The sequence below is a fragment of the Physeter macrocephalus genome, unplaced genomic scaffold (assembly GCF_002837175.3).
Source record: "Physeter macrocephalus isolate SW-GA unplaced genomic scaffold, ASM283717v5 random_91, whole genome shotgun sequence".
Lineage (NCBI taxonomy): Eukaryota > Metazoa > Chordata > Mammalia > Artiodactyla > Physeteridae > Physeter > Physeter macrocephalus.
Genome location: NW_021145386.1, coordinates 51295 through 69054, shown reverse-complemented (window position 1 = coordinate 69054; position 17760 = coordinate 51295). Strand labels below are relative to the sequence as shown.

The following is a 17760-nucleotide window of genomic DNA, read 5'->3' as shown; positions in this document are numbered from 1 at the left end:
CGATGCAGGGGACATGGGTTCGTGCCCTGGTCCGGGAGGATCCCACATGCCGCGGAGTGGCTGGGCCCGTAAGCCATGGCCGCTGAGCCTGCGCATCTGGAGCCTGTGCTCCGCAACGGGAGAGGCCCGCGTACCGCAAAAAAAAAAAAAAAAAAAAAAGGGTTTGCCATTTGAGATTGTTGTGAAAATTGAGTTAACTGCTTCAAGGCATCTGTCCCAGGGCTGGCAGGGTAGATGCCTCCAGGACAGTGGATGAGGGGCTAGCTCTGCGCACATCCCTCCCCTCCAATTAGTCAGTCTCTACCTTCTGCAGAAGGATTAGTTCAAGGCCTTGGCCTTGAAGCTCAGCCCAATCCACTGTCAGGACCAATCCTGTCCCCACCTGGAGGCCCGCCCTTGGGCACTGAAACCATACCAGCCATGGCCAGTGAGAGGAGCAGGTTGGCCATGCTGCCACCTTCACACTTGGCACCATGGGCTGGGCCCGCCAGTTGAGGTTATGACTGGCAGTCTTGTGCTGTTCCTCCCTCCCTCAGGACCTAAATTAGGACTTTGTACGTGGGATCATGACTGGGGGCTTAGCCACCCCCAAAGGTGCCAGGGGACTCAGTGTCACTCCTCAGGGCTTCCAACAGAGCCTGTGGTTTCGGCTATTTCAAAATATTTTACTTCTAATCGACTGAGCACCGATTATTATGTGTTAGGTACTGGCCACATACTCACATCGATAATCTCATTCCATTCTCATTAGAGCCAAACCCCAGAATGAATGTGGTTATCTCCCATTACAGATGAGGAAACAGAGGCAGAGACACTGAGACATTGCCCCGGGCAACACAGTTAGAAGCAGCTGGGCAGTGTCCAGACCACATCCGGATGGACTAGAGAAGTTCAAAGGCCCTTGTAGTGTGCACTGCGCCCTGTCTAGCTCAGGAGTCAGCCTGGCTAGGTCCTCCCAGTCCCCCAGCCTCCAGCCCTGGGTCCCCAGTGAGGCTCCCACAACCCCTGTCCAGAAGCCTTCCCTGGAGTTACCTGGAAGGTCAATGGCCACAGCCCGGTAGCCAGCCTGGGCCATCCTGTGCAGCGTGCCCAGGTTCTGCCAGGTCTCGGAGGAGAAGCGTATGCCATGCAACAGCAGCACGGAGAAGCGGGTGGCCTGCCCACTGCTCGGGTGAACCCCTCGGAAAAAGAGGCTCTGGCCCTGCACCTGGATGGTGCCCTCGTGCTGCTCCACGCCCGCCATACCTCCTGCTGTGCTGGTGAAGCACCTGTGGTTCAAGGCCAGGCTGATCAGAAGCCACAGAACACCCTGCCCAGGTGAAGCAGGGAGGCTGCCACAGACAGGGCAGGGGTCCCTCCTGGGGCATCAAGGAGGTTCCCAAAACTCTAGGAACATGCTTTGGGGTGAGGAAGACATAGGTGTTATTTCTGCATCTGCCACTACCTAATTGCCTTGGTTTCCTCATCTGAAATATGGGACATTAAAGCCTACCTCAAGAATTTATGAGTTAAAAAAAAAAGAAAAAGAATTGATAATTGATGGTGCCTGCCTTTGGAAAGAACTTAATACATGGGTCTCGCATTACAATTTTTGTTCCCATTGTTTTTATCCTTTTCTACAAATGGGGATAATACAATAGTACTAGCTCCTAGGTGGTTGATAGGATTAAACGAGGCCAGGCATGTAAAACACTCACCAGTGCCTAGCACATAGTAAGCATAGTAAATGTACCAACAGCAATCAACAATAAGCAGCTGACTATTTTGCTTTTCAACATTTTCCTCTTCCAGGCACTGTTATAAGTCGTAGGTTGGCATCGCAGGCCGAAGAGGATAGGGGTTGGAGTAAAAAAATCTGTTTTCCGGAGCCGGAAACCGGAGCGCTGAGCAGGGAAAGGCTTTGAAGTTCCGGCCGGCGAGGGAAGCGAGGTGCTCAGCGCGCTGCCCGCTGGGGCCCAACGCACTGACGCCGCGGCCAGGGGCGCGGTCACCGGCGCCGCCACTGCTCGCTCTGTCCCCTCCGAGGACCTCGGTTGTGGATCGCAGGGTCTGGTAGGGTGCATGCAGAGGGGGTGGGGGCAGACCCGAGGAAGGAGGCCTGGGGAACCGAGATGGGCAGAGGAGAAACTTGGGGTAGGTGGGGGTGGGTTCTAACTGGAGAGAGGAAGAGAGGGTTGGGGCGCGCAGGGCAGGTACCTGGGGAGCTGCGTGGGCTCTCGCAAATAGGAGGCGGGCGAGTGCAGGCGGCGACTGGGGCCCGGGGCGGGGAAGCAGGGATGTGGCCCGCCGGAGGGCGCGGGCCGGGCCGTGCTCCGGGGCGCCCGCTTGTGGCCATAAGCCGTCCCAGGGCCGACGGGTGCTGCTAGACCCATCCTTCTCACAGCTGTCTCACTTTCCCCACGCCCCTCAGCCCCACGTGCCCCAAGCACCGGACTGGGTCCGGCCCCGAGACCCTCAGCGACCTGTTCCACATGCATGTGGTGTGGCTTGAGAAGGAGGGTTCCTTTGGGGTCTCATCCTTCCTGTTCCCTCCCGCTTCCTCCCCACCCCCTCATCCCCAGCCTGGGCTGCCCAAACCCAAAGTTGTCAGTCTGGCATGTGGTTGAGGCCCTGACAGGTTTGAATGCGAAGCTTTGCCATTGCCCAGCCTTGATCGTTTTCCCAACGCCTCCGAGCCTATTTCCTTGCCTGTAGAATGGGTGTGATGTTGCCTACCTCACAGAGTGCTAATAAGGAGTGAATGCTGCGTGTTCTGTGCAGCCTCCCTTTTCCAGGCCTGTCCACACAGGCCAGGGACAGATCAGATGTTGGCCACATGTCACCAACCGGGATAGGTGACATATAGAGACGCGAAGGAGCCTAGAGGCCACCCCGGGCTCTGACCGAGTGCTCGAGCGCGTGTGTATTTGCAGGGGTCAGGGAAGTGGATGGCCGAGACCTGGGGCTGCTGCATAACAATACTAATATCTGGCAGTTACACAGCGAGGCTTCCGCTCCAGACACTGTTCTAAGGCTTGACCGATCCTTCAGTCCTTAAGACTCTGTGATGGTGACAACCCTATGTGGTCCTTAAGACAACCCTTATCCTTAACCCTGCTGTACAGACCGGAGACTGAGCAAGGGTGGAAACGTGCTGGTGGGAAGAAGTCGACTGGCTCTCCCCCGGCTCTCAGGCCGAAAACAATCCGGAAAATCTGAACGGGGGAACTGGGCGCCGAGCCTCTGCGCTTTGGGGCGCCGCCCCCAGTGCCGTCTCCAACTCGGCTACTAGGCGTGGACCCGAGACCTCGGACTGCGCAGGCGCGCGGAGGCTCGCAGCCGCCCGCAGAGAGGCTGAGGCTGAGGCAACGCCGACGTCTAGGGGCTGCTTGGCGCTGGTTGCGCCTGAGCGGAGCCCGCCCCGCGGTGGCAGACCCGGTCATCCCTTTCGGCCCGGTGAGTGTCCCCGGGGAGTGAGGCCAGCAGGGTGCCCGGGGGCGGGCCCTCCTTGCCCCGCCCCTTGCCCCCGGAGCCCTGGGACAGAGTCCTGCTGGGAGGGGCCCGCGCTGGGGCAGCGAGTATGTTTGTGTTCGTGTGTCAAGTGTGCGCGCCCGCGCGTTTGTCAGCGTGTGTTCTTGGGGGTCTGGGTGTACGTGTATGTGTGTGGTGTATCTGTGTTTCTGTGTGCCTGTGTTGGGGGGGGTATGTCAGCCTGTCTGCCCACTTGTGTCTGTGTATGTCTACTGTGTGAATTTCTGTGTGCGTGTGATTTTAAGGGTGTATATCTATCTGTGTGTCTGTGTGTGTATTTCTGAGGGTCTGTGTTTGGGTGTCCGTCGGTCTGCCTGTGCCTGTGTATTTCTTGTGTGCGTGTGTAGTTCTGGGGTTGTGTGTATGACTGGGTGCTTGAAATACGAGGGTCTGCATATGGGTTTGAAAGCGTGTGTGTGTCTACCTGTCCCCTGCCTTCCTGATAGCTGAATGTGTGCGTGACTTTGAGGGTATTTCAAGGTATCGATTGTGCAGAGAGGCCCGTGCGTGTGCAAGGAGGCTGCGTGTGTGTGCAGGGAATAGCTTGTACAAAGGAAAAGCGTTTGGGGACAAGAGTTTGTGTGCACGTCTGTACACCCGTGTGTCATTGTCGATGCATATGCCAAGGACCTAACGCGGGTACAGCGCCTCCCTCCCCTCCCCCCATATCTGTAGCATACTGTTGTCTAGTGCTCCAGCAGCTTGGGTTGCCATAGCAATGGCTGAAGTCCCGTCCCTCCCTACCGGGAGAGGCGCCCCAGGGCACCAGGCCCACCAGAGGAGAGGTTCAGCGCGGATGCTCTGCCTGGTGGGAACCTAGGCTGCCGCGTTGGAGGCTTGTGTCCGAGGCTGGTCCTGGTCAGAAAGAAGAGAGTAGCGTGCTTTTCCTCCACTCAGCACCTGGTCCTCCATCAGCCCCAGAGGGGCTGCCACTGCCCAGTCACCACCTGACCCTTGAGCCTGGGGGTGGGGGCTTGAGAAACAAGCCTTCTCATTCTGGGAGAGGTGGGGGGTGGGGGGTGGGGGGGTCCAAGGTGATTCCCCAGCCCTGAACTCCAGCCAGCGCCCAGCTGACACTCAATAAAGACCTGTTTACTGGAATCTGGGAACAAGGCAGGCCTGCTCACCCTAGACCCAAGAAATGATAAGACAGCCCCTGATCAGGTCCACTGTATTACCGAAATCTCACAGGAGGAGTCTTGGGAGGGCAGCCGCCAGGTTATCCTCCCCATTTTACTGACAGACAAGGCACACAGCCAGGAATTGGAAGAGCAGAGTCTCAAAGGCAGGGCTAGCTGCTCTGTCTGGGTCCTGGGTACTGAGGTCTGTCTTCTGGGCTGGCAAAGGACTCAGACTAGAGGAGTCCATGAAGCAAGTCATTTGGCGTGAAGCTGGGGGGTGGGAGGCATTTGTCTCTCCAGCCTCCATGCCTCCCTTTCCACTTCTAGATGTGCCATGCTTCTCCCTAGCCCCATACTCCCTCATGCCTAGGCATTTCCTCCATCAAGGATATTCTCCATGAGCTCTCTTCCCACTTAATATCAGCTGGGGTAGAGCATTAAATACTCCCATCAATGGTAAAACACATTCTGATTTTAGCATTATTATACACAGTGTGATAAAAAGAACCATTTCAAAACATGCCCTCAGTGGGACATCGCTTTACTCTTTGATGTCTTTCACCTTTGATGACCCTCAGCACTCTGTCCACCAGTTCATCCGTCACCTCACAGCCTTGGTTTCCTCCTTGGCAAACTGAGTGTGGCCTGGTAGTTAGGACCCCAGCCCTGGGCTCAAGTCCCAGTTCCCCTGCTTGCTACTCTGTACTTTGGGTAAGAGAATTTACCTCTCTGAGCTTCAGTTTCCTCATTTATAAGAGACCTATAATATCTGCTCTCTAGTGTTTTTGTGTGGGTTCATCAATCGTTACATGTGAAGGGCCAAGCACAGGGCCTGGCTGTCATAAGCACTTGATGAATGGAAGTGGTTTTAGCTGGCACAAGGATGATGGTGGCCACTGATGCCAGGGGGACATCTCAGATGCTCCTCACGCTTTGGGGTATCTGAGGCCTTGCCCTGGCATGTGGAGTAGTTGGGTGTGAACCCTCAGATCCTTGCCCGGAGCAGAGGAAAGGGCAAGGGCTGAGCTTTTCCTCTGCTGGGAGCTCCTGGGTGGGATTTGAGAATGGGGTCCAGGGGACCTTGCCGGGGCTCAGCCCTACCCTCTTCTCCCTCTCCTCTCCTCCTCCAGACTGTGGTACAGACCTCCATGACCCGGTCCCAGGTTGCCCTGCTGGGCCTGGGCCTGCTGTTCATGCTGCTACTGTATGTGGGGCTGCCAGGACCCCCTGAGCAGACCTCCTGGCTCTGGGGAGACCCCAATGTCACGATCCTGGCTGGTCTCACCCCTGGAAGCTCCCCCATTTTTTACCGCGAGGTGCTCCCACTTCACCGGGCCCGCAGGTGGGTGCTGACTCCAGGGTGTAGTGAAAGGACTAGGCCCAAGGGGAGTCCCTCTGTGGGTCCCCCAGCTCAGCTCAAAGTGCTCAGGGCCTGGGAGGGCAGTGGGAGAAGCCTGGGAAGAAAGAACCCCCAGAACACATACTCCCCTGTGTGCCCACAGGGTGGATGTGGTGCTGCTCCATGGAAAGGCCTTTAACTCCCGGACGTGGGAGCAGCTGGGCACACTGCAGCTGCTGGCGCAGAGGGGCTACCGGGCCGTGGCCCTTGACCTCCCAGGTGAGAGCCCCCACCCCTGGGTCTAAGGAGGTAACGTGCAGCAGGGACATGGGGACAGCATGCCAGAGGGGAGAACTGGAGGGGTAGGAAAGCCCTAAGATGTGGCTGGGGAGCATCTGGACCCCAGTGTCTAAACAAGCAGTGGCAAGTCACAACACAAAGTGTCAACATGAAAAGCTCTGTGTTTTTTATTTTCTACCTTGAAAACTACAGTGTGGATTGTTGCATGTCACAGAGCAGTTAGCAACACGACCTGCCTCACAAGTGATTGCATGGGGAGATCTCAACTGTCCTTTTTATGACATACTAGGTAGCTTTTTGTTTTTTCAGCTATACAAATGATTTTTGCTATTATTCTTGTCATTAAAAAATCAACCAAGAGTGATGCCCTCAGAGACCCATGCCATGTTTCTCTCCCTCTCACTTCTCTAAGCAGTTTGAGGGTGCCAGGCCCTCTTTGGGCGTTTCCATACCTAGAGATACAGGGTTGTTTGGTGGGGGCTGTAATCATGACTGGTGTCCTGCCAGCTTAGTGAATCTATCTGCAGCCTATTTTTCTTCTCCTCTACCATGTCTCATGGGTCATGCCAGGCACTGTGACCCTCCCTCTCCGTAGTGTGTGCCATCAAAGGGATGAACAGGTTTTATCTGGCCACTCCTCGACTGGTGGCTGTGTAGGCTGCTTTAGAGTTTTCAGTATCAGTTGAAATGCTCAAGTAAGGAAGCTGAAGCATATTTGGACATGCTTCTTTGAGCATGTGGGCAATAATTTCTGTAGGGTAGCCATCAAGGCCCGTTGATGGGTCGAAGGACACACATTTAAAGTTTTTTGACGAATATTATCTTACCCTCCAAAAATGCTTTGTGGATTTACCCTCCAGTCATGTACAAAAGTGTCCATTTTTCCACATCTTCCTTAACACTGTGTATTATCAGTCATTTTAGTTTTGCCAACATGATGAATGAAAGATGGTTTTCTAGCAGCCCTATCACAGTACAAAAATAACGTCTAGGCAGTTTGGGGTAGCAGATGCTATATGCCACTGCCCCCCATCTCTTTCCCCCACTATGGTGGGCAGGACGTCCTGACCTCCTTCCCAGCCTCCCTCAGCTGGTGCCTTCTGCTGTTCCCAGGTTTTGGGAACTCGGCACCTTCGAAGGAGGCAAGCACAGAGGCAGGGCGGGCACAGCTGTTGGAGCGAGTGCTGCGGGACCTAGAGGTGCAGAATGTCGTGTTGGTGAGCCCTTCACTGAGTGGCTGCTATGCCCTGCCCTTCCTGATGCAAGGCCACCACCAGCTGCATGGATTCGTGCCCATTGCACCTGCCTCCACCCAGAACTACACCCAAGAACAATTCCAGGCCGTGAAGGTACTGGGAGGAGGGTCTCCAAAAGTCCCGGCTTCCTGTCCCTGGCTCAATTCATGGGGGGAAAGGCCTCAAGTCTTACTTGGAGGACACATGGCCCCATCCTTGATCTGGATGGGAGAGATGGGGTGTACAGGGAAGATTTCCTAAGGAGGTGGCTTGAGGGCCAGTCCCCATCAGGCCCCAGGATCACAGCCCCTTGCCTTGCCCTGCAGACCCCGACTCTCATCCTGTATGGGGAGCTGGACCGCGTCCTGGCTTGGGAGTCACTGCGGCAGCTCCGCCACCTGCCTAACCACTCCGTGGTGAAGCTGCGCGATGCAGGCCATGCCTGCTACCTCCACAAACCACAAGACTTCCACCTCGTCCTCCTTGCCTTCCTTGACCATCTGCCTTGAGCTCACCACTGTCCAGGCCCCAGGCCTGGCCTGAGCTTGGAGGATCTGGACCAGTCTCCACCAGGGAGGCAGCCCCTGGGGTTGGAGGGCAGAGGCCAGAGGGCCAGGCCCAGTCAGGACCTCTCATTTCATCTCAGAGGCACAATAAAAAAAGCATTTTTGTCATGCCTAGGGAGTGACAGGTCCTGTTTCCTGGCGTTGCTGCAGGTGGGGTTAGAGTTGGAGGTAAGTCTGGGACTGCTTTGGGACTGAGCTGGAGGGATTGCTCCAGAAGCCTGGGAAGGCTAAGGACATGCGCTACTTACTAGATGGCTGCTGAGTGGCTACTCTGACTCAGTTTCCTCATCTTTAAAATGGGCATGATGGTAACACCTAGCTCAGAAAGTGGTTTTAGGATTGAGTCTGGTTAAGCAGAGCACTTGGCCATACTAGGCTGGTGGCGTGGGAGTGTCATGGAGAGGGAGTGTTACTACTGCTGAATGACCACTGGGATTGGTGGGAAATCCAGGGTCTAGCAGCTGAGTTGAGTGAGTCAGGAATAGAGGACCTATGGCCGAAGGGAGCAAGATTTGTAAAGGTGGGGTGGAGAATGTGGTTTAACAAGTAACACAGTATTGGGAAGAGGGAAATTTCCCCCTCTACCCCTCTTGAGTTCTTGGCTGGACTAACAATAAAATTGACATAAAACAGATTAATAGGAGAAAAATTTTAATCATGTGCAAGGAGGTCTCATAGAAATGGGGCTTAAGAAGTGGCCAGAGCAGGCAGCTTTTATACTTTTTAGACAAAGAATAAATTTGTGAGGACTTGACAGGACAAAGAAGCATATTTTGGATGCTCAATTAGTAAAGAATCTAAACAGAGTGGGCTTGAGGGTAGTAAATTAAAGAATTAACAAGGTTCGTTTATACAGGCTTCTCAGCCTGAATTCCCTATCTCTGGAAATCAGGGTGTCCTACCTCCAGATGCAGGGAGTGTACCTTTCACATAGAGATTGATTTTCTGTTTTCAGGGAGACAGAAAGGAGGGTCAGAATGTCTCTCTTGCATTGGACATTTCTCAAGTGACTTTAATTCAAAATAACCAACATGCCACTGAGGCACATTTTGGGGTGGCCTGCCCTGGGCCCCAACAATAGCATTGTTGGTGAACCACCAAGCCTGCTTGCCCCTGGGAATCTGTGGGTCAGCAGTCTGACTTAAACCTCACGACGGTTGGATGGACCCTACCCTACCCTGCCAGCCTGCCTCCTCTGTGCCCAGAGGTTGAAGTCTTCAACCCCACCCCTCCCCAAGCTGATTCAGCCCCTGGAACAGAGGGCAGAACTGGCTGAGAGTACAAAGGACAGCCGGACACACAAATGGGCAGCTACAACTGTGTGCAGCCTGTGGGTGGCCAGTGGGACACCTGTGCCTCTTTATCTTCCCTCTCCAGTGGCTGCAGAAGAGCCAGGGAGCCTGGCACAGGGTCAGCCAAGAAGGTGCCACACGTATGCTTTTGTGCAGTTTCCCACCTCTCATTCTGTCGTATAGCGTCACGATTACATTCTCTCATCGTGCCATCCTCTGTCACACCCAACCACCATCTCACACTCACATTGTCATACACACAGTCACCCACTGATACACAGATTTGCCTACACAGTGGTGCGATCACACATGCGCCCATCCGTTCATTTATCCTTCATTCCTGGCACGCTATCCGTCTGTTCTGTGCCCTGCCAGGAACGGAATCCTGCGGGTACATGGACCAGCCTCTTGGAGCTCACAGATATTAACCAATAACCTCTCCACACAGGGAGCATTGAGGCAGTCAGGGAGGCCGCCCCTGAGGAGCTGAGGCGTGAGGAGGGGAGAAGTCCAAGACTCGCGGGAGAGGGTGGTGGAGCAGGCCGGGGCCAGACCCAGCAGGACTTTTCAAAGCTGTACTCTGAGAGCGAGGGGGCGCTCAAGGGGGCAGCTGCGAAGTTCCGGTCAGTGCCCGCCTTCCTCCCTTCTGGCCCAATCGGGAGGTTGCAGGAGGTGGGGCCCGCTGCCCAGGGCCAAGGGCGGGGCCTGAGGGGGCGGGGCCAGCCTGTAGCTTGCAGTCGGCCGCCGGGCGGAGCCGGCGGCAGAGGCAGCTGCCCCGGAGTGGGCTCCTGAATCCCAGCCTCGTGTAAGTGGCGGAGGCTGGAGCCACTGGCTGGCGGAGACGTCCACGCTCACTGGGCCTTAGAGATTGGCACGGCCCTGATTCGCAGTCTTCGGTCCCGCCCTGCGAGGTCCGGCCACGTGGTGGGCGGACCGCGGCAGTTCTGATCCGGAGACCTGGCAGGACCCGGAGTCCCGCCCACAGTCCAGGGCGGACGCCGAGAGGGGAGCGCGGGCCCAAGACCAGCAGAGAGCGAGGTGGGGGGTCGTGGAGAGGGTTAGAGGGATCTGGGGCTCCCTGACCTGAAATCCGGGCAACTGGGAGAATTTTTTTGAGGAGGGCGGGGGCAGTCAATGTCTGGGTTCAAACGTGGCTCAGCTACTTTCTAGGTGTCTCTGAATCTCTCTTAGCTTTTTCCTCTGTAATGTGGGCTTTCAGAGGCACGAACTTCATGGGGCTCCTTGGGGGATTAAATAAGGAAATGTGTTGAAAGTGGCCAGCACAGCGCCTGAAACAGAATGGGGCCTCTGTAACTGGGGGCTCCGAAACAAGGTGTCCTCTCCCTGCGAGGCGGCCGGGGAACCGCCCTGGGGAGGGACTGCGTGTAAATGGAGCCCACCAGCCCCAGCGGCGGGGAGGGGTAGGTAGCCACTCGCTTTGCCCCTAGCTCACCACGGCAGGGCAGCGCCATGGCCAGCAAGCGTCGTGAGGGCGAGCACCCATCCGTGACGCTCTTCCGTCAGTACCTGCGCATCCGCACCGTCCAGCCCGAGCCCGACTACGGTGAGAACGCGGCGGTTCCAGGAGGACCTGTGGTGGGGCATAAGGAGCGGGGACTGTGCTCTAAACCAGGCGTCAACTCCTGTCACCCAGCTGAGCCTAATCTGCCTCAAATGGCGCCTCCATTCCTCTAAGCCATTCCCTAGGTCAGCAGACTGCTCAGCATCCCCTCCAGGCTGTGCTGCTCCAAAAGTTACAACTGGCAGTTAAATAGGGAACAATTTCACCTCACTCTCCAGCACTTGGGGTTGGGGAAGGGAAGAAGAGGCCCCCGGAAGCCTACTGGGGCTGAACAAAGGCCACAGACCTTCAGGGAATCAGGCTCGGTGGCTGGGAACTGTGTACCTGGGTCCCATCCAAATCCCTGCTCTGTGATTTACCAGCTGGGAGATGGTGGGTGAGCCTCATGTCTCTGCGCCAGTTTCCCCATATTTAAGGAAGGTAACAATGACACCTGCTTCTCACTCTGGACTTCCCACCTGGCCTTCCACAAAGAGTCACTGGCCAAAAATGTTTTCTTCCTTGGGGACAGAGATGCAAATGTCTCTGACAGATGTGGAATTGTGTTGAGGCAGGGGTCTGCTCCCTTCTCTGGATGTACCCCCAGCTCTGCCTGGGCCCATGGGAGGTGTGGGGAGGCAGAAGCAGCAGCAAGGCTCTCTGTGTCCCCAGGGGCTGCCGTGGCCTTCCTTGAGGAGAGAGCCTGCCAACTGGGCCTGGGCTGTCAGAAAGTGGAGGTGAGCCGGTGACCCTGCATGGGTAGGGGAGGTGGGCCTGGGGCAGCTCCTCACCATGCACTGACGACCCCTCCTCCTGGTCCTCTCCAGGTGGCAGCTGGCCGTGTGGTGACTGTGCTGACCTGGCCAGGCACCAACCCCAGACTCTCTTCCCTCTTGCTCAACTCCCACACCGATGTGGTGCCTGTCTTCAAGGTGCGGGGGGTGTAGGGAGTGGAACACCCTTGGGGACAAAGATGGTACAGATCCCCCATTCGACTGCAGGGATCCCACAATGCTGGTCCTGGCACTGATTCGACCTCATAGAGCATTACTCCACTCAATCAAGCAGCCTCTGCCCAGTAGCCATTCCATGCCAGGGATGGGGTAGGCAAGAGGGGGGTGGTGGAGGTGGGAGGCAGAGATGAGGGATGGCTGTTAGCTGCCCTCTTCAGCCCTAGGGCTCCTAGGGCACCTGCTCCCTGGGCAGGGCCACAGGTGAGCAGAGTGGACTAACGACTACATTTGGTGCTTGGGTCCCTCTTCCTGCCCCTGCCCCCAGGAACATTGGAGTCATGACCCCTTTGAAGCCTTCAAGGATGCTGACGGCTACATCTATGGCAGGGGCGCCCAGGACATGAAGTGTGTCAGCATCCAGTGAGTGTCCTTCATTCCCAGTTTCCCCACTGGCCCGTTGGATTGACCCAGGACCCAGGTGTGATTGGAGAACGTCAAGGCCAAGGAACATCTTGACCCCTTACCTTGGGTGGGAATTCCTGTTATGACCATTGCATGGATGGGGAGACAGGGACAGAGACTTTCTGGAGTCACCTGCTAGGCTGTGGCAGAGCAGGGCCCAAGGCTGCAGCCTGCCTGCTCTAGCATTTGATGGCTCCCCCCCCAGCACTTGGCTTACACCCTCTCACTGCCCCTCAGGTACCTGGAGGCTGTGAGGAGGCTGAAGGTTGAGGGCCACCATTTCCCCAGAACCATCCACATGACCTTTGTGCCAGGTAGGAGTGACTTGAGGAGGGGCACCTTCAGGGGTGGGGAGAGTGTTGGGGCACCCCCTATCTCACATTCCTGCTGCTTTTACAGATGAGGAGATTGGGGGTCACCAAGGCATGGAGCTGTTTGTGAAGCGGCCCGAGTTCCAGGCCCTGAGGGCTGGCTTCGCCCTGGATGAGGGTGAGCAGGGTGGCAGGACACTGAGTGGCCAGCAGGGGATAGGGAGGCTGCTAGTGGGGGCTGGGTTGCTCCACCCTCTCAGGCCTGGCCAACTTTTTCCTCCTCAGGCCTGGCCAACCCCACTGACGCCTTCACTGTCTTTTATAGTGAGCGGAGCCCCTGGTGTGAGTATGTACTTGGACGTTGGGGGTCACTGTGCAGATGGGAGACTGGGCCAGAAGGGGCAGGGGCCCGCCAAGGGTTCCACAGCAAGTTGGGGCCTGAGTAGGCCTTGAACCCAGGGCCTCTGTCTCCCAGCCCCTTCCTACCTGGGCATCTCTTTCCTGAGCTACTGAAGGTAGGCCCTAACGATGGGCAGAAACCAGCTCTACACGGTGCATTCTGAGGCGGGCAGAGACCTGGCAGAGGAGCCTGGAATGAGGGGAAGATCCCGGGCCCATCCCAGGGCTGGTTGCTTTTCCAGCCTCTCCCATACTGAAGACACCCCTTTCCCCCTGCCTCTCCCAGGGGTGCAGGTCACAAGCACCGGGAAGCCAGGCCACGGCTCACGATTCATTGAGGACACAGCAGCAGAGAAGCTGGTGTGTGGCATACGGGGAGGGAGTTTGGGAGTTCCCAAGGCTCTGTCCCAGGGCCACTCTCACATCTAACCTCACACTCTCCTAGCACAAGGTTGTGAGCTCCATCCTGGCTTTTCGGGAGAAGGAGAGGCAGAGGTGAGGCAGCCTGGGAAAGGGCACGGGGCTCTGGGAGGCCACGCAGGAGAGGAGGGGGGCTGAGCCCCCTTTTTTATTTGTCCTTCCCCCTTGCTGCTGCTGCCCCTGCCCCCCGCCACAGGCTGCAGTCAGACCCTCAACTGAAGCAGGGGGCCGTAACCTCCGTGAACCTGACTAAGCTAGAGGGCGGTGTAGCCTATAATGTGGTACCTGCCACTATGAGCGCCAGCTTTGACTTCCGCCTGGCACCAGATGTGGACCTGAAGGTGCCATCTCCACCTGGGTTTGGAGGAGGGAGCCTGGGTCCTCAGCCCTGTCCTAGGGGCTCAGGGAGAGCCTGAGGGGTCAGCTCATCTCCCTTCTCACAGGCTTTCGAGGAGCAGCTGCAGGGCTGGTGCCAGGCAGCTGGTGAAGGGGTCACCTTCGAGTTTGCTCAGGTGTGGACCGGGGAACCTACAACAGGGGAGTTGTAGGAGCTGGGGAGGCTGGGCTTGCCGCATGTGTCACTGTAGGAGTGTACATTTGGTGTGCCTGCATACATCCTGGCTTTAGCTGTGAGAGACATGTTTTGTTCACCAACAAGCGTTAGTTGTGTAGGCCACTGTTGGGTGCTGGGGAATACTAGGGAGTGAAATAAGACAAGTTTTTGCCCTCATAGTCCTTACACAATGAAGGGAGGAATAGACATGAATCAAAAAATTATGCATTACTTTTATGTAAGTATGAACACATGTGGTCCAGGAAGGGGTGGGACCTCGTAACTGTGAACCTGTAATTGGAGTATTTGACCAGTCTGAGAGGTCTGGGAGTGCCATCTTGAGGAAGGGGCACTTGGGGAGGATCTGAGGATGGACAGGAAGTGGAGGGCAGAGAAGGTCCCAGGCCTGTGACCTTTGAGAGACTGAGAGGGCCTGTTGCTGGACTGGCCAGCTGGATGTCTGAGTAGGTGGGTGTGTGCCCCGTGCCAGGCACAGTCTACCCTATGAAGAATAGGGCAAGATGCCCAGGCCTTGTCCTGATCCTGCCATCCTTCTCCCCGCAGAAATGGACAGAGCCCCGAGTGACATCTACTGATGATTCAGACCCCTGGTGGGCAGCTTTTAGTGGGGTCTGCAAGGACATGTGAGCACACTGGCCAGCGCCCCTCTCCCCTTCCCTCCCTCCCTCCCACCTTCCTTTGCTCCTTCAACCCTTCCCTTGCCCTCTCCCCTCTCTGCCTCCACATTCACCAGGTTCTTCCCTCTGCAGGAACCTCACCCTGGAGCCAGAGATCTTCCCCGCTGCCACAGACAGCCGCTATCTTCGCGCGGTGAGCTGCTTGCAGTAGGGTGGGCAGTGGAATGGTCCTGGGTGCTGGCCTTCCCCCTAACGGCTCCTGTCACCCCCTGCAGGTGGGGGTCCCAGCTCTGGGCTTCTCACCCATGAACCACACACCCGTGCTGCTCCACGACCACGATGAACGGCTGCATGAGGCCGTGTTCCTCCACGGGATCGACATATACACTCGGCTGCTACCTGCCCTGGCCAGTGTGCCCACCCTGCCCAGCGAAAGCTGAGCCCTGTGCTCTCCAACCTCCACCCCTGATCAGTGCCAAGGACCCTTCTTCCCTCCTGCCCAACAATAAAGTCTGTGTGGACAGGGACCACTTCTGAAGTACTAACAGCAAGGATGTTCATGAAGCAGGGTTTCAAAGATAATAGTAACACCTACTTCAGAGATGAGGGATCATACACCATGGGTTGCACCTGTTGCCTCAGCATAATAACTCTTTGAGCCTCCCCAGTGCCCAAAGCTGGACTACAAATGAAGATCTAGTGTGACCAGGAACAGTGCTTCACTGGCTGCTCTGAGGGCTAAGACTCTGCTGGTGAAGCAGCTGATCCAGGGGGCAAAGAATACAGCACAGTCATGCAAGTAAGGCAGTGCCACCACTGCTTGGCCTCCCAGGAGCCCTAGAACTTGGGGGAATGTACAACTCAGAGCAGTGAATGCTGGCCAGGCACACTAGGAACCTAGAACTCCCCAGGCCAGAGTGCAGAATTCTTCTGGGTCCTCCCCTTTTTTCTGGGTAAGCTTTAAGACTTGACGGGGATGTTTGGGGTTTTTCTCTGTCCTCACCAGCCTGCCCAGTCCAGCAAGCTATGTGCCCCAGTGTCCCTAAGGTACCCAACCACTTCTCATTTACTAGGTCCCCTTCTGGCACTCCAAGGCCCTATTTCCCCTGACTCCCACCCGTACCCTGCCATCCAAGGAAAGCTAAACTCTTCTCCCACACAAAATGTATGTACCGACCCCACCTGAACCCTACTTTCAGCCCTGGGATCACAGACACAGGCTGACTGACAGATCCTGCCTCAGGTTTATTTGTACAAATAGCACAGGAGGACACCAGCCCCATGCAGACAGCAGCCCAGGGGTCACACCAGTCCTTCTGTCCTCACATCGGCAGATAAAGGTCTCTACTCTGGAGCCTTTGTGGGGGCCTGGGCACCTTTGGGAGCCGGAGCTGGAGCCGCAGCTGCACCTGCAGCCTTGGCCTTGGTTTGAGCCTTGGCCTGGGACTTTGGCCGGCAGAGCCTGAGACCCTTCTGCTGCTGCCCCTGCCCCCCGCCACAGGCTGCAGTCAGACCCTCAACTGAAGCAGGGGGCCGTAACCTCCGTGAACCTGACTAAGCTAGAGGGCGGTGTAGCCTATAATGTGGTACCTGCCACTATGAGCGCCAGCTTTGACTTCCGCCTGGCACCAGATGTGGACCTGAAGGTGCCATCTCCACCTGGGTTTGGAGGAGGGAGCCTGGGTCCTCAGCCCTGTCCTAGGGGCTCAGGGAGAGCCTGAGGGGTCAGCTCATCTCCCTTCTCACAGGCTTTCGAGGAGCAGCTGCAGGGCTGGTGCCAGGCAGCTGGTGAAGGGGTCACCTTCGAGTTTGCTCAGGTGTGGACCGGGGAACCTACAACAGGGGAGTTGTAGGAGCTGGGGAGGCTGGGCTTGCCGCATGTGTCACTGTAGGAGTGTACATTTGGTGTGCCTGCATACATCCTGGCTTTAGCTGTGAGAGACATGTTTTGTTCACCAACAAGCGTTAGTTGTGTAGGCCACTGTTGGGTGCTGGGGAATACTAGGGAGTGAAATAAGACAAGTTTTTGCCCTCATAGTCCTTACACAATGAAGGGAGGAATAGACATGAATCAAAAAATTATGCATTACTTTTATGTAAGTATGAACACATGTGGTCCAGGAAGGGGTGGGACCTCGTAACTGTGAACCTGTAATTGGAGTATTTGACCAGTCTGAGAGGTCTGGGAGTGCCATCTTGAGGAAGGGGCACTTGGGGAGGATCTGAGGATGGACAGGAAGTGGAGGGCAGAGAAGGTCCCAGGCCTGTGACCTTTGAGAGACTGAGAGGGCCTGTTGCTGGACTGGCCAGCTGGATGTCTGAGTAGGTGGGTGTGTGCCCCGTGCCAGGCACAGTCTACCCTATGAAGAATAGGGCAAGATGCCCAGGCCTTGTCCTGATCCTGCCATCCTTCTCCCCGCAGAAATGGACAGAGCCCCGAGTGACATCTACTGATGATTCAGACCCCTGGTGGGCAGCTTTTAGTGGGGTCTGCAAGGACATGTGAGCACACTGGCCAGCGCCCCTCTCCCCTTCCCTCCCTCCCTCCCACCTTCCTTTGCTCCTTCAACCCTTCCCTTGCCCTCTCCCCTCTCTGCCTCCACATTCACCAGGTTCTTCCCTCTGCAGGAACCTCACCCTGGAGCCAGAGATCTTCCCCGCTGCCACAGACAGCCGCTATCTTCGCGCGGTGAGCTGCTTGCAGTAGGGTGGGCAGTGGAATGGTCCTGGGTGCTGGCCTTCCCCCTAACGGCTCCTGTCACCCCCTGCAGGTGGGGGTCCCAGCTCTGGGCTTCTCACCCATGAACCACACACCCGTGCTGCTCCACGACCACGATGAACGGCTGCATGAGGCCGTGTTCCTCCACGGGATCGACATATACACTCGGCTGCTACCTGCCCTGGCCAGTGTGCCCACCCTGCCCAGCGAAAGCTGAGCCCTGTGCTCTCCAACCTCCACCCCTGATCAGTGCCAAGGACCCTTCTTCCCTCCTGCCCAACAATAAAGTCTGTGTGGACAGGGACCACTTCTGAAGTACTAACAGCAAGGATGTTCATGAAGCAGGGTTTCAAAGATAATAGTAACACCTACTTCAGAGAT

At 56.5% G+C, this 17760-nt stretch overlaps 4 protein-coding genes across 9 annotated transcripts in view; 3 read left to right on the top strand and 1 right to left on the bottom strand.

The window, feature by feature from the left end:
- The window catches only part of ABHD14B (abhydrolase domain containing 14B), a 5200-nt gene extending 2102 nt beyond the window's left edge, over positions 1-3098 (bottom strand). Inside the window, exons 1-2 of the mRNA XM_007105943.4 lie at positions 2197-3098; positions 1033-1268 (exon numbers count right to left, since the gene is read on the bottom strand). Coding sequence (XP_007106005.2) covers positions 1033-1268; positions 2197-2477 — 517 coding nt within the window. The 5' untranslated portion in view covers positions 2478-3098. The remainder of the gene's footprint in view (positions 1-1032; positions 1269-2196) is intronic.
- The window catches only part of ABHD14A (abhydrolase domain containing 14A), an 11419-nt gene extending 3259 nt beyond the window's left edge, over positions 1-8160 (top strand). Inside the window, exons 2-7 of one of the 4 annotated variants that reach the window (XM_024123937.3) lie at positions 1792-2047; positions 3105-3435; positions 5762-5973; positions 6134-6249; positions 7384-7619; positions 7832-8157. In XM_024123937.3, coding sequence (XP_023979705.1) covers positions 5780-5973; positions 6134-6249; positions 7384-7619; positions 7832-8014 — 729 coding nt within the window. In that variant the 5' untranslated portion in view covers positions 1792-2047; positions 3105-3435; positions 5762-5779 and the 3' untranslated portion in view covers positions 8015-8157. Of the gene's footprint in view, positions 1-1791; positions 2053-3104; positions 3436-5680; positions 5974-6133; positions 6250-7383; positions 7620-7831 lie in introns of those variants that run through there. The other 3 variants (XM_007105944.4, XM_028483984.2, XM_024123936.3) reach the window with 3 other exon arrangements.
- Positions 8161-8184: 24 nt separating this feature from the next.
- Positions 8185-15190, top strand: LOC102982112 (aminoacylase-1). Of its 3 annotated transcripts, none has more exons than XM_028483982.2 (15): positions 8185-8239; positions 10812-10927; positions 11597-11661; positions 11752-11856; positions 12203-12297; positions 12577-12653; positions 12739-12828; positions 12936-12992; positions 13336-13409; positions 13495-13544; positions 13666-13810; positions 13913-13981; positions 14587-14666; positions 14793-14853; positions 14936-15190. In XM_028483982.2, exons 2-15 carry the CDS (start codon positions 10834-10836, stop codon positions 15098-15100), a joined length of 1227 nt encoding a protein of 408 aa, XP_028339783.1. In that variant the 5' UTR covers positions 8185-8239; positions 10812-10833; the 3' UTR covers positions 15101-15190. The 3 variants fall into 3 exon arrangements, with proteins under 3 accessions (XP_028339783.1, XP_007106004.1, XP_028339784.1); XM_007105942.4 differs by lacking the exon at positions 8185-8239 and adding an exon at positions 8264-10401; XM_028483983.2 differs by lacking the exons at positions 8185-8239; positions 12936-12992 and adding an exon at positions 8264-10401.
- A 23-nt stretch (positions 15191-15213) lies between these two features.
- LOC112064954 (aminoacylase-1-like) lies at positions 15214-17691 on the top strand. Its single transcript, XM_028483981.2, has 6 exons — positions 15214-15244; positions 16128-16306; positions 16409-16477; positions 17083-17162; positions 17289-17349; positions 17432-17691. The coding sequence occupies exons 1-6, from the start codon at positions 15214-15216 to the stop codon at positions 17594-17596; spliced, it is 585 nt and encodes a 194-aa protein (XP_028339782.1). The 3' UTR covers positions 17597-17691.
- The last annotated feature ends 69 nt before the right edge of the window (positions 17692-17760 follow it).